General features: G+C 48.4%; 1 protein-coding gene across 2 annotated transcripts in view; it reads right to left on the bottom strand.

The window, feature by feature from the left end:
- Positions 1–10,224, bottom strand: part of ADPGK (ADP dependent glucokinase) — a 38,784-nt gene extending 28,560 nt beyond the window's left edge. Inside the window, exon 1 of one of the 2 annotated variants that reach the window (XM_084642397.1) lies at positions 9,087–10,224. In XM_084642397.1, coding sequence (XP_084498523.1) covers positions 9,087–9,286 — 200 coding nt within the window. In that variant the 5' untranslated portion in view covers positions 9,287–10,224. The remainder of the gene's footprint in view (positions 1–9,086) is intronic. The other variant, XM_084642398.1, reaches the window with a different exon arrangement.
- Positions 10,225–14,432: the final 4,208 nt, after the last annotated feature.

Raw genomic sequence — 14,432 nt, 5'->3', positions numbered from 1 at the left:
TTTTATTAAGGGGACATTCAGTGGCCGTTCCTGCTGGGCTGTTTGCCTGTGGCTGAAAAGAAATCACCTCCGATGTAAGCCACGTGGTGGGGGGAGGGGTGAAGTGCTCATCCCAGAGAATTGTGTGTGTGTGGGGGGGGGGGTTAGTTGGGTTTGTGCTACAACCTTAACCCAAAAAATCAGCCCCTTGTTTTAAATGGCCAATGTGTCTTTTTAAATACTACTCTCCCTTTTTTCCTCCCTCAGCTGCAAATGTTTCAATGCTGCCACTATCATCTCCACCCCAGAGGCTAGCGCAGATAAGAAGGTGAAAAAAAAAAACACACTCGCAATGAAATGTTCTCTGAGCTCATGCAGTCCTCCCGCATTGAAAGAGCCCAGCAGAATGCATAGAGGCAGACATCAGAGTCCAGGAAAGCACAAAATGAACGCAAGGACAGGAGGGGCGTGCGAGAGGATAGATGGCTGAAGCAACAGGAGAGGTGGCGGCAGCGTGATGAGAGGAGGCAGAATGCAATGCTGAGGGTACTGGAGGATCAAACAGATATGCTCCGGCGTATGGTTGAGGTGCAGGGAAGGCACAGACTGCCACTGCAGCCCCTGTGTAACCAACCGCCCTCCTCCCCAAGTTCCATAGCCTCCTCACCCAGATGCCCAAGAACACGGGGGCAGGGGCTCCGAGCACCCAACCACTCCACCCCAGAGGACTGCCCAAGCAACATAAGGCTGGCATTCAATAAGTTTTGAAGTGCAATGTGGCCTTGTCCTTCCCTCCTTCCCCACCCCACCCGGTGCTTCCCTCCTTCCCTACCCCTCCCGGGCTACCTTGGCAGTTATCCCCCTATTTGTGTGACGAATTAATAAAGAATGCATGAATTTGAAACAACAATGACTTTATTGCCTCTGCAAGTGATGATCGAAGAGGGGAGGGGAGGGAAGGGCGGTTGACTTACAGGGAAGTAGAGTGAACCAAGGGGGTGGGTTTTCATCAAGGAGAAACAAACAGAACTGTGACACCGTAGCCTGGCCAGCCATGAAACTGGTTTTCAAAGCTTCCCTAATGCACAGCGCACCCTGCTGTGCTCTTCTAACCGCCCTGGTGTCTGGCTGCATGTAATCAGCAGCCAGGCGATTTGCCTCAACCTCCCACCCCACCATAATTGTCTCCCTCTTACTCTCACAGATATTGTGGAGCACACAGCAAGCAGTAATAACAATGGGAATATTGGTTTCGCTGAGGTCTAACCAAGTTAGTAAACTGCGCCAGCGCGATTTTAAATGTCCAAATGCACATTCTACCACCATTCTGCACTTGCTCAGCCTACAGTTGAATAGCTCCTGACTACTGTCAAGGGTGCCTGTGTACGGCTTCATGAGCCATGGCATTAAGGGGTAGGCTGGGTCCCCAAGGATAACTACAGGCATTTCAACATCCCCAATGGTTATTTTCTGGTCTAGAAAGTAAGTCCCTTGTTGCAGCTCTTCAGACAGACCAGAGTTCCTGAAGATGCGAGGGTCATCTACCTTTCACGGCCATCCCATGTTGATGTTGGTGAAATGTCCTTTGTGATCCACCAGTGCTTGCACCACCACTGAAAAGTACCCCTTTCGGCTTATGCACTGGCTGCCTTGGTCCTCTGGTCCCAAGATAGGGATATGCATTCCGTCTATTGCCCCACCATAGTTAGGGAATCCCATCCACTATGACTTGCACATTTCCCAGAGTCACTAACCTTAACAGCAGCAGCTCAGTGATTGCATTGGCTAACTGGATCACAGCAGCCCCCACAGTAGATTTGCCCACTCCAAATTGATTCCCGACTGACCGGTAGCTGTCTGGTGTTGCAACCTTCCAGAGGGCTCTCACCACTCACTTCTGAACTGTGAGGGCTGCTCTCATCTTGGTATTCTTGCACTTCAGGGCAGGGGAATACAAAGTCACAAAGTTCCATGAAAGTGTCCTTACGCATGCGAAAGTTTCGCAGCCACTGGGAATCATCCCAGACCTGCAACACTATGCGGTCCCACCAGTTTGTGCTTGTTTCCCAGGCCCAGAATTGGCATTCCACGGCATGAACCTGCCCCATTACCACCATGATGTCCAAATTGTCAGGGTCCGTGCTTTGAGAGAAGTCTGTGTCCATGTCCTCATCACTCTCGTTACCACGCTGCCATTGCCTCCTTTTGCAGATTCTGGTTCTGCATATACTGCATGATAATGCACGAGGTGTTTACAATGCTCATAACTGCGTTGGTGATCTGAGCGGGCTCCATGCTTGTCATGGTATGGCAGCGGCAGGACAGCAGGAGAGCAGAGTTGCAGCGGAAGCGGAGGTTGGATGACCAGTTTTGCACACCTATTGCACTGTCTGCTGCCAGGACACAACAGCTGAGCAGACAGCATGCTTACCGTGGTATGGTGAGACAAGAGCAGGAGAGCAGAGTTGCAGCAGAAGCGGCGGATGACGACGGTCAGATAGAGGACCTGCGAGACCACCAGGAGAGCAGAGTGGCAGCAGATGCGGTGGTCGGAAGACCAGTTTTTCCGACCTACTGCACTGTCTGTTACCAGAGCAGGAGAGCAGAGTGACAGTGGAAGCCGTTGTTTGATGACGAGAGTTAGCAGTCCTACTGTACCATCTGCTGAAATCAGTATGGCACCCGCACAGAAAAAAGGTGCAAAACGATTGTCTGCTGTTGCTTTCATGGAGGGAGGGACGACATGTACCCAAAACCACTTGCGACAATGTTTTTGCCCCATCAGGCATTGGGCGCTCAATCCAGAATTCCAGTGGACGGTGGAGACTGCGGGAACTGTGGGATAGCTACCCACAGTGCAACGCTCCGAAAGTCGACACTAGCCTCGGTATTGTGGATGCACTCCACCGACTTAATGCGGCAGTGCTTTAACATGGCTGCGTAGTTGCAGCACCAGTGGTGGGAGAGAGCTCTCCCAGAGCTATAAAAAAGCCACCTCCACGAGGGGCGTAGCTCCCAGCGGTGGTGCACTGTCTACACTGGCACTTTACAGCGCTGAAACTTGCAGTGCTATGGGGGGTGTTTTTCCACACCCCTGAGCGAGAAAGTTGCAGAGCTGTAAAGTTGTATTTTCGACAAGGCCTAAGTCCCCGTGTAGAGAGCACTCGGTCAACAGAAGAATTCCCTCCCATTGGCATAGAAAGTGTCAACACTGAAGCACTACAGCAGTGCAGCTGTGCTGTTGTAGCATTTTAAGTGTAGACAACCGTAAGATTCGTAGTTACAAATCTGTCACTCTTGGTAAGACAGTGCATGGTACCACCAAAGATTAACACCCAAATTCAAGGATAGTTGCCACTCTGGGATTTGTTTTTCGTTGTTTTCTATAGGGTGGGGAAGGTGAAAAAGAAAAATCCAGACGCACCCATGGTCACACTTTTCAAGGGGGTGGGGGAGGTTTAAAGGGAACTGGAGAAGTACCATTAAACTGATTATTAACTGAAAGTCATGCAAATACAATCTCCACCTTAAAATTAAACAATTTGCTTCCCATTCCCCAAGGTCTCTCTCCTGAACTTTTGGTTCTGTTGACTCCTCTACCAGCCCCACAACCTTAGGTTTCTTTTCTTTTTTTTCACTCTTTCCCATTTGTTTAAGGTTCTCCTGCCCCCGTTGCCCAGCTTCATCTCAAAGGCCTGGAAAAATATGGAAAACAAAAAACTACACACAACACAGTGCCCACTTCTCCAGACTGCTGCCAGCATGATCAGTGTTACACCTCTGACTGGCCAGAATGGGTTGCTGGGCTGAGGGAACACACATTCTACCCCCACGATGGTTCCAGCCCTTGAGAAGAGCCTTGCATAGATCACTGGCATATTTTAAGGAATGTTTATGTGAACATTTTTATTCATTATGTTTGTCAGCATTTCTCAGATACCAAGGAAGGACATAATTACTGGGGCAAGTTCAACAATTACTATACTAGCATCTCTCTGAACGCAGCTTTCAATCACATCATTTCCCCATACCAGGATTTCTAGCCATCCACACAGCTATTGCAGCACATTCAGTTTACACTATGTTCTTACATGGCCCTAATTACCTGGATACCTGAGCTCCTACACATGCACTTTCAGTCAAGAATGAGAAGGATAAAAGTGGTAGGCAGACTCACTAAGCACTGCGCCATCTCAGTGACCTTTCTTGCTGCATTCGCTTGTGGGCAGTGCAAATCAGGCAAGACACAAACTAAAGGACATTAAAGGCCTGGCGAGTTCTCAGAGTATGAGCTGAAATACTTTGTGAACTATCAGAAACCTTTCCTCTGTATCCTGCAATGAGCTTATATACGATAGAAGCTACAGTCCTCACACACAATGGGCGGGTGGAAATGAAGAAACAGTAAGATCAACCAACATTTCTACGTCAAAGCCACCGGAGCAAAGGTCAGCAGCCTGGTGTTTTACTATACCATTAACAATGCAATAAGGACATGAACCAGTTATGTTGTTTGAAGTGAGAGCTGCTCCTACACCTCTAATAATTTTCCAGATATCTTCCTTCTGCCTCCCACCCCATTTCTCTACCACACCCTCCATGCTGTTAATGTACTCCCTTAACATTAATGCCTCTGTATAGTCTGAGCACTATTAAATTTGAGGCCACAGGTGTTCAGTGTATGCATCAATAGATCAGCCTCTTTAAAGCAGACTCAAACTGAGAACTAAGTGGTTTATAAAATGATGTTTTCTTCCACTCTAAGCATGGCAAAAAAAAAAAAAAAATCAGACACCAAAAATAACCTCACACTGTATTTGTCAACGTCAACTATTTTACTATTTTTAGGGAATATCTGCATCATTGTGAAAAGTTTCATTCTGATACAATTTCAAATCACCAAGCTGTACCCTGCCCAACTGTTTTAACACCAGCCACAAAATAATAATTTAGGGTTAGAAAAGAAATTACTTCATACTTGAGGATTAGTCAACTAGCCAAGGTCTAATTGTGCTGTCATGCCCTGAAATGTAAAGGAAGTAGAATCAAGTATTGATTTGGGCCATGGATACACTGGAAACTCTCCCAGCGCTTCTGGTAATCCACCTCCACTTGCTCCCAGCGCTCAGAGCCTGTCTATACTAGCTAGCGCTTTAAAGCGCTCAGACTTGCTGCGCTCAGGGGGGTGATTTTTAACACCCCGAGCCAACAAGTCTGAGTGCTTTAAAGCACTAGTGTAGACAAGCCCTGAGTTGCAACTTCATCAGTCAGTCTGATGGGGCATACCAAACCCACCTATTGATTTCTGGAAAGAGTTAATGAGAGCCTGTGGGCTCAATCAGCCTCACCACCCTGCTGTTACACCTCCAGTAGGTATCAAGCCTGGAGGGAGGAGTTAAAAGAGCTGAACAATGCAGCTCAGCTGGGGGCTGATGAGAAGGAGAGCAGGCTCTCAGTGATAGAAGGCTGGCTACAATCATGAAGCTGAGTTGGACTGCTAGCATACAGAGCCTCCTGGAAGGCAGACAGGCTGGCCTGGAACAGGAAGCCCCAGGTAGTTGGGAAGGGAAGTGAGTCTGCCAAGAATTCTCTGTACTGATGGTGGTGGAAGTCTGAAAGGGCCCTGTGGAGCCAGGGCCTGCCCTTCTAGGGGAGTAAAAACTCTCCAGCAGCAGCAGAACCAGCTAGGTGGAATAAAGTACTAAGAAGCTCTGCAGTGAGCCTGTGGAAGAAGCTTACAGTGGAGCTGATACACTCGGAGCCCTGGAAGAGGCTCTGACAAAGGCCTAAGATAGGAAGTGATCCAGGGAGCCAGCAAGGGAATCTTTTTTGTCTGGCTTTGATTGCTTATTAAAGGGTCCCTAGACTGGAATCCAGGGGAGAGAGAGGACCTGGGATCCTCTACCAGCCCTCTAAGGGGTATGGACTACTAAAACTCTGTTTTGTATATGCGGTAAGGACTAGTGAGTCCACAGTTGGACTAAAGGCCCAACACAAGGTGGATGGACTACTGTTTGCTGGACTACTGGTATACCCCAGAAGGGGTGGGACTCTATGTTACCAGGCCAAAGGGCTGAGTCACATGAAGAAGCTAACCACTATGTGGCCAAAGCGGCTGTCAACAGGGGGTGCCTAAGGAGGACAGTATGCTATGCCACACCCAGCAACAAGGGGGTTCATGGTCTGGTGAGTCAAACACGTACTGTACAGTGAGCTTTGAACTTGATTATTTAAACTAGAGCTGTAAATTAACCGCAGATAACCCATGTGATTAACTGAAAAAAATTAATCATGATTCATCGCAGTTTTAATCTCACTGTTAAACAACAGAATACCAACTGAAATTTATTAAATATTTTTGGATGATTTCAAATATATTTATTTCAATTACAACACAGAATACAAAGTGTATACTACTCATTTTTTATTTTTATTACAAATATTTGCTCTGTAAAAATGATAACAGTATTTTTAATTCACCTCATAAGTACAGTAGTGCAATCTCTTTATTGTGAAAGTGCAACTTACAAATGTAGAAATTTTTTTGTTACATAACTGCACTCACAAACAAAACTATGCAAAACTTTAGAGCCTACAAGTCCACTCAGTCCTACTTCTCATTCAGCCAATTGCTCAGACGAACAAGTTTGTTTACATTTATGGGAGAAACAGCTTCCCATTGCATTCACAATGTCACCAGAAAGTGAGAACAGGCATTTGCATGTAACTTTTGCAGCCGGCATTGATAGGTACAGTATTTACATGCCAGATATGCTAAACATTCGTATGCCCCTTCATGCTTCAGCCACCATTCCAGAGGACATGCTTCCATGCTGATGACACTTATTGAAAAAATAGGGCGTTAATTAAATTTGTGACTGAACTCCTAGGGGGAGAATTGTATGTCTCCGGCTCTATTTTACCCGCATTCTGCCATATATTTCATGTTATAGTAGTCTCAGATGATGACTCGGCACATGTTGTTCATTTTAAGTACACTTTCACTGCAGATTTGACAAAATGCAAAGGAGGTACCAAAGTGAGATTTCTAAAGATAGCTACAGCACTCGACCCAAGATTTAAGAATCTGAAGTGCCTTCCAAAATCTGAGAGGGATGAGGTGTGGAGCATGCTTTCTGAAGAACAACACACGGATGCGGAAACTACAGAACCCGAACCACCAAAAAAGAAAATCAACCTTCTGCTAGTGGCATCTCACTCAGATGATGAAAATGAATATGCATTCGGTCCGCACTACTTTGGATTGTTATTGAGCAGAACCCATCATCAGCATGGACACATGTCCTCTGGAGTAGTGGTTGAAGCATGAAGGGGCATACGAATCTTTAGCGCATCTGGCATATAAATATCTTGCGATGTTGGCTACAAAAGTGCCATGTAAACACCTGTTAATTTCAGTGATGCTGTGAACAAGAAGAGGGCCACATTATCTCCTGCAAATGTAAACAAACTTGTTTGTCTGAGCAACTGACTGAACAAGAAATAGGACTGAGTGGACTTGTAGGCTCTATAGTTTTATATTTTATTTACAAAAAATAACTGCATTCAAAAATAATTCTACATTTGTAAGTTCAACTTTCATGGTAAAGAGATTGCATTACAGTACTTAAGTGAATTGAAAAATACTATTTTGTTTTTTACAGTGCAAATATTTGTAATAAAAAAATAACGTGAGCACTGTACATTTTGTATTGTTATAATTGAAATCAATATTTGAAAACGTCCAAAAATATTTAAATAAATGGTATTCTATTATTGTTTTAAATCTTGATTAATTGCACTATTAATCACTTAATAGCCCTAATTTAAACATAATTTAATACCTCTGAACTCGTTATACCCTCTCGTCTTTATTAGCAGGGAGTTTTCTTGCATTTTCTTGCATCTATATCCATTTCCTTTTGCTTTCTCCCTCCATCCCTTATTTTCCTTTTTCCTGCTCTACACCAAGTTCTTTACCTCCATCTCTGAACTTCTTTCCTTCCTGCTTCCACAAAAATCTCATTCAGTGCTCTACTTTGTCATCCTAATCCCCACATGTTCCTTACTCTCTGCTCTCACCTCCTACCTCCAGGGAATGAGCCTGTAGCTCCTTAACCAGCCATTCAGCCCACTAATATGTCCAAGTTTTGCACTCACTTTCAGCGAGAGGGGTTTTCAACCCCTGATAAATATGATTCTACAGATCCTTTTATCTAATGATCTCTCAGTAGTCCTGTGACTTTTATAATCCTTTTACAGGAAAGTAAACCGATGGCTTATCCGCCTGCACTATACCCAAGATATACTCTCAAATATGATCAAAAATAGAAAAGCCATGAAGCTTTCTGCACAAGTGGTCTCTAAAAGCAGAAAGACACTAGTCTGTACAGTCTTGGCCTCTCACACAGCTCTGCCAACACACCTGACCAAGAGTTAACAGCCTACTTGTCTATTCCCTTTCAGATCTCTTGCGCAGAGTTTAATACTGATGTAAATTTGTGAGATCAGGATGAAATCAAACAACTTTCACTTCTGATAAACAAATTCAATAAAGCTCTCCAAAAAAACACCCATAAGCAGGAAAATCCTGATTATAAATGTAATACGCTATGCCCTTCACGTTTACTTTCTAATACAGTAAGCCCCAGGGATGGACACTGGTCCCAGTGTCACTTCTAGCTTTATTTTCTATTTTTAGCTTGCATTTTGAGATAACCTCTTAACAGGTCTGCAGTCCTGCAACGTAGCAGCTGTGAGCGGTGATAGAGGAAATAGGCCCCACACGCTGACAAAGCACAAACTAGGACACGACGCAGCAGGCCTGCGTCTGTTTCACAGCGGCTGCCCGGCCTCTGGGCTGGCTCCCCGCGAGAGTCTGCCCTGATAGGCAAAGCTCGCCCGGCACGTCGCCCCGGCTTCCGGCGAGAGCGTCTCCGCCTCGGCGCTAGCCCTGACCACGGCCCTGCCGCCAACAGCTGGGCGCCGGGGGGGCGCGGCACTAGGTGCGGGGTGACGCCGGCAGGGCCCAGCCCCAGGGACCCGGGCCCAGGGCCCAGCTCAGGACTCCGCCCGGGAAGGGAACCGCGCCGTCCGGCGTGACTCACCCCACGGCCACTCTGCTCCACGGCCGGGCGGGCCGAGTGATGAGCGCCTCCCAGGCCGCCGCCATGCTGCTCTCGGCCGGCTCGGCCCACAGGCTGCCGGCCAGGTAGCGCAGCGCCGCGCCGGGCAGCTCCGGCTCCCGCACGAAGAGGTAGCCCGCGGCCAGGGCCAGCAGGGCCACGCACACCGCCCGGGGCCACATGGCGGGGTCCCGAGCCCGGCCCGGCAGCAGCGGCCGGGGGTCTAGCTGTCCGGCTCGGGGCGCGGCGGCCCCCGGCAGGCGGGTCTGGCCCCAGCCCAGCGTCTCCTCAGGAGGCGACCTGCCTTCTCGATCAGGCGACTCTGCCTGGGACTCGCCACGTCCTAGGAGCAGGAATCAATGGACGGCCAGCGGGGCCTCCCTACGCTATTTCCGTAACGCCACTCCGGGACGCGCCCCGACCTGCCTTAAACAGTTTAGGGAATAGCGACCAGCTCTATAGAAACAGCGCAACCCGTCCCACCGGTATGTACGTAACTTCCCAGTCACCCCAGACGGGCTCCGGCTGCGCAGCCGCGCATCTAGAATACGGCAGTGGCCGCGGAATACGACAACCAGCGTGCATGTACCAACAGGGGAATAGAGAGAAGGGGAACAAGAATATACCACCAGGAGGGAGGGCCGGGGAGAAATTTCCTTTGGAGATGAGGGACAGTCCAAGACGTGCACATGGATCAGGCCTCTAGTAGCAGCCTGGCTCTGTGCCCCCGGGGCTAGCTTTAGGGGCAGGTGACCACCTGGGGTGCCAGGTTTGGGGGGGTGCCAGGCTCGGGTTGCTGTGCCCGTCAGTCAATGAGATCTAAAGAATGAAGTGAGATGACTCACGTCCAGCTGCAGTATTGTGAACTTTGTTTTATTGTCTAATTATGAAAGTGTACTTGTGTTTTAAGATTTGAAGAGTATAAGTAGCAAATAATAAAAGACATATTTAATGAGATGACAGAGATATCCATTAAACCACTATCTATGCTGTGCTTCAGTTCGCGAGGACAAAGGTGAGAAAAGCAACCTTTTGAATGGAAGGACTAAGGTTAACAGTCTCAGGCTATCACTTGTTGTAACAGTAATACTGATCCACCCAAAGTTGGTGCACAGTTCAGTTTCTTGAGTTAGTACATTTCAGTTATTTGTAAAATTAAAAAGTTTCTATAAGCTTAGAGAAAACGAATTTTTTTTATTTGCTTATATGTGGCATGACTAAATACAGATTTACAGATGCTAGCATGCAAATTTATCATCTTATATGACAGGGATAAATCACACATGCAAATCATGCATCAAAGTCGTGAAATGGGATACAAATGCAATAAAAAATAACGTACTCAAAGGTTTAACAAATTTGGTCTAGGGCTAGTCTTGTGTGCTCTTGTGTAATGTCTCATGGGCATCAGGGCAGGCCACAATGCCTCAAACCACAGTGAACCCTTGCCCACCCCAAACCACTCATTCACATGATAACCAACTGCACACCTGCAAAGATCATGAGTCCAACCCCCCAAAGTCATGAGACTGGCTTAAAAATAGATTTAAGAATAATTTGTGTGTTTTTACCAAGAAGTGGCTGTTGTAACAAAGGGCAAAATTCACAAGTCATGTCAGAAATGATGGGAAATGTAAAAAACATGGACTAACTTGATACTTGTGATGACAAATTGCAAGTGGGTGACTGTCAGTGGCTGGCTAGTGTGTGGAAGAAAGGAAGTTATACCTAGGCTTGGAAAGACTAGTTTTTTACTGGTAAATATAGGTGTAACCCTTCTGCCAGTCAGAGTTGGCAGCAACAAGGGCCAGGTTCAGTATCTAGCAGTTCCTCTTCAACAATACAACACAAAACCAGGTTGAGCCCCCACCCCTTCTGGGACAATTACACACCACCCTCTGGGAGCCTCTAAGGCCTGGTCTACACTGAGGGGAGGGGAGGGGCGAGCTAAGTTGGTCCAAGTTACACAACTTCAGCTACAAAAATAGCATAGCTGAAGTCGACATACTTAGAGCTATTTACTGCAATGTCTTAACTGCAGTAGGTCAACTGCTGATGCTCCCCCGTCAACTCCGCCTATGCTTCTTGCTCCAGTGGAGTACTGGAGTCGACAGGAGAGCGCTCGGCTGTCGATTTATCGCATCTAATGAAGACGTGATAAATCGACCCGTGCTGGATCGATCGCTCCGGAGGCAAGTATAGACATGTTTTAAGAGGCAATACTTCCGCTCTTGCAAGCACACAGTCTGAGTGTATTATTTAATAAAAGGAGGGAAGTAACCCAGCATTAATTTGGGGAAACACCGCAACCAGGGCTCATAAACATAAACCATGAGCAAAAGACCCACCCTTCAGGTTCTTAAGTCCTGCAACCCAAAAGTCACTTTAACATGTCCGTCCCTTCTCTGCACCCCACTCACAGTTGTTGTCCTTGGACAGTGCAGACCCAGAGTTCAGAGGTGCATTTGTAAAGTTCACCTCCCACCTGGGTGGAGGGAGGAGTAAGGAGGCACCTTACATGCTCCGCTGCTTGGGCACTCGCTTGCTGCCACCCGTCTCTGCGGGACTCTGCTCTGTAGGGTGACCAGGTGTCCGGTTTTCGACCGGAACATCTGGTTGAAAATGGATCCTGGCAGCTGTGGTCAGCACCCCCTGACCGGGCCATTGACTGTCCAGTTGGCGGCGCCACACAGCAGGGCTGGCAGCCTCCCTGCTAGCCTCTGCGCCCCGTGGCTCCCAGGAAGCAACTGGCAATGTCCCCCATCCGGGTCCTACGCGTAGGGGTAGCCAGGGGGCTCCGCATGCAGCCCCTGCCCGAAGTGCCGCCCCCGCAACTCCCATAGGCCAGGAACCGTGGCCAATGGGAGATGCAGGAGTGGCGTTTGCAGATGGGGCAGCATGCAGAGCCGCCTGGCAGCCCCTCTATGTAGGTGCTGGAGGAGGGACATGCCAGCTGCCTCCAGGAGCTGCTTGAGGTAAGCGCCGCCCAGAGCCTGCACCCCTGATCCCCTCCCAGGCCCCATCCCCTGCCCCAGCCCTGATCCCTCTCCTGCCCTCTGAACCCCTCAATCCCAGCCTAGATTACCCTCCTGCACCCCAAACCCCTCATCCCCAGCCCTACCCCAGAGCCTGCACCGCCAGCCAGAGCCCTCACTCCCCCCACACCCCAACCCCATGCCCCAGCCCTGATCCCCCTTCCACCCACTGAACCCTCAATCCCAGCCCAGAGCACCCACTTGAACCCCAAACCCCTCATTCCCAGGCCCATCCTGGAGCCCGCACCCCCAGCCAGAGCCCTCACACACACCCCAACCCCCTGCCCTAGCCCAGAGCCCCCTCCTGCACCTGAAACCCCTCATCCCTGGCCCCACCCCAGAACCTGCACCTCCAGCCAGAGCCCTCACTCTCCTGCATCATGCCCCAGCCCCGTCACTCTGCCCCAGCCCTGATACCCCTTCCACCCTCCAAACCTCTCAGTCCCAGCCTGGAGCACCCTCCTACACCCTCAAACCCCTCATCTCCAGCCCCACCCCATAGTCTGAACCCCCAGCCAGAGCCCTCACACACACACACCAACCCCCTGCCCTAACCCAGAGCCCCCTCCTGCACCTGAAACCTCTCATCCCTTGACCCACCCCAGAGCCCTCACCCCCAGCCAGAGCCCTCACCCCCTCTTGCATCCCAACACACTCTCTCAGACTGGAGACCCCTCCTACACTCTGAACTCATTTCTGGCTCCAGCTGGAGCCCTCACCCCCTCACACACTCCAGCCCCCTGAGCCAGCCCAGTGAAAATGAGTGAGTGAGGGTGAGGAGGTAAGTGACAGAGGGAAGGGAGATGGAGAGAGCAGGGCCTCAGAGAAGGGGCGGGGCGGGGCAGGGGGTGGCACCAGGGTGTTTAGTTTTGTGCAAGTAGAAAGTTGGCAACCTTACTGCTCTGGCCCTCTCCATCAGCTGCCCTGCTGACCAATTGCCACACCCTCCACCAGCCACACTGCTGGCCACTCACTGCACCTCTCTGCCAACCACCCTGCTGGCTGCTTACCAAATTGTCTTCAGGGCCCACCACTTAACACAGCTCTCAGTGATTTCAGCTGTTAGTGCAGGAGCCTCACTGCTGGTACACCCTGGGTAATCTCTTAAATCAGAGACACTACCCCAAAGCAGCATTAATACTTAGACCTAGGTATCATTGATTTCAGCTCTATAGTATGTAACAAAACTCTCAATTAACTCTGTTATTATACAGCAGATAAAGAAAGGATTAAGTACTACCTACAGCCTTTAGAAAGCCTCCACATCACCAAACACATTAAAATACCTGTTTCTACTCACTGGGCTTTGGAACGCCTGTCCCCTGCCAAGTGAGTGCCATTTAGTTGAGGGTGAGTCCCTCAACTGGGAAATGCCAAGTAGCCCTTTTATAGCCCTGCCATAGAACATCATAAGGAGACATGCCCATAAGACAGTTGCAACTCATTATATTGGTACAGTTCTGGGATTTCATTGTTAGCACTATTTCACCTGAGACAGATTTCCTACATTATGACATTAGATGGGTGGTTAGCCAGAGTCCCAATTTGGGGAGATTATTTTTTAAATCTGGTGCTGCTGAAATGTGCTGGATTGTCAGCCGTGGAAACTAAAGTCTTCTCTTTCCCCACAGAACAAGTACCACACAGGCAGCTTTCAAACCATGTTCTTCGGGAATCACCTCTAGGGACAACTGGAGTTCAGTCTCTATGGCCCATTCCATCACTAATGATACTACCAGTTAGAGACAACTGAACAGTTAGTTTTATGATATTGACTCCTGCCTGCAAAAATACAAAACAAAAACAAAACTACAACACACCTGCCCCTGTAAAGTCATTTCACTTAAGGAGCCAAACTTCAAGCCAGTACAGGGCTGAGATTGATTCAAGCTACCAAATGAGAGGTGAAACAGTCAGTTTAGAAGTGAAAGTCTGTCCCTTATTTCCAACCCCCTGAGCCATCTGGCTTTCCATGTATTTTTGTATTGGGGTGGGGGTGTATAAATGTGGGTTGGATTGATGAAGAGGTGTGGCTCAGGCCCAAGAAGAGATAAAATGTTAATAAAAACCTTGTTTACTTTACAAACATTACAAAGTTGGGATTCAACATTGTGTGACATGTTAGCAATAGCTTACCCCATTGTAAGAACCACCATTAGTAACCTTTTCTTAAACATGAAGAAAGAGGGCGGGGGTGGGAAAAGAGTTAATGCATGTGAAACTTAAAAAGTTAAATAAAAACTCCATTTTAACAATTTCCCCTAGTCCCTTCTGTGTAGTTATTCTTTTATAT

The sequence above is a fragment of the Lepidochelys olivacea genome (assembly GCF_965140295.1).
Source record: "Lepidochelys olivacea isolate rLepOli2 genome assembly, chromosome: 10".
Taxonomy (NCBI): Eukaryota; Metazoa; Chordata; order Testudines; family Cheloniidae; genus Lepidochelys; species Lepidochelys olivacea.
Note: the sequence above shows the minus strand (reverse complement) of the source record. Positions and strands in the feature narration are given on the sequence as shown.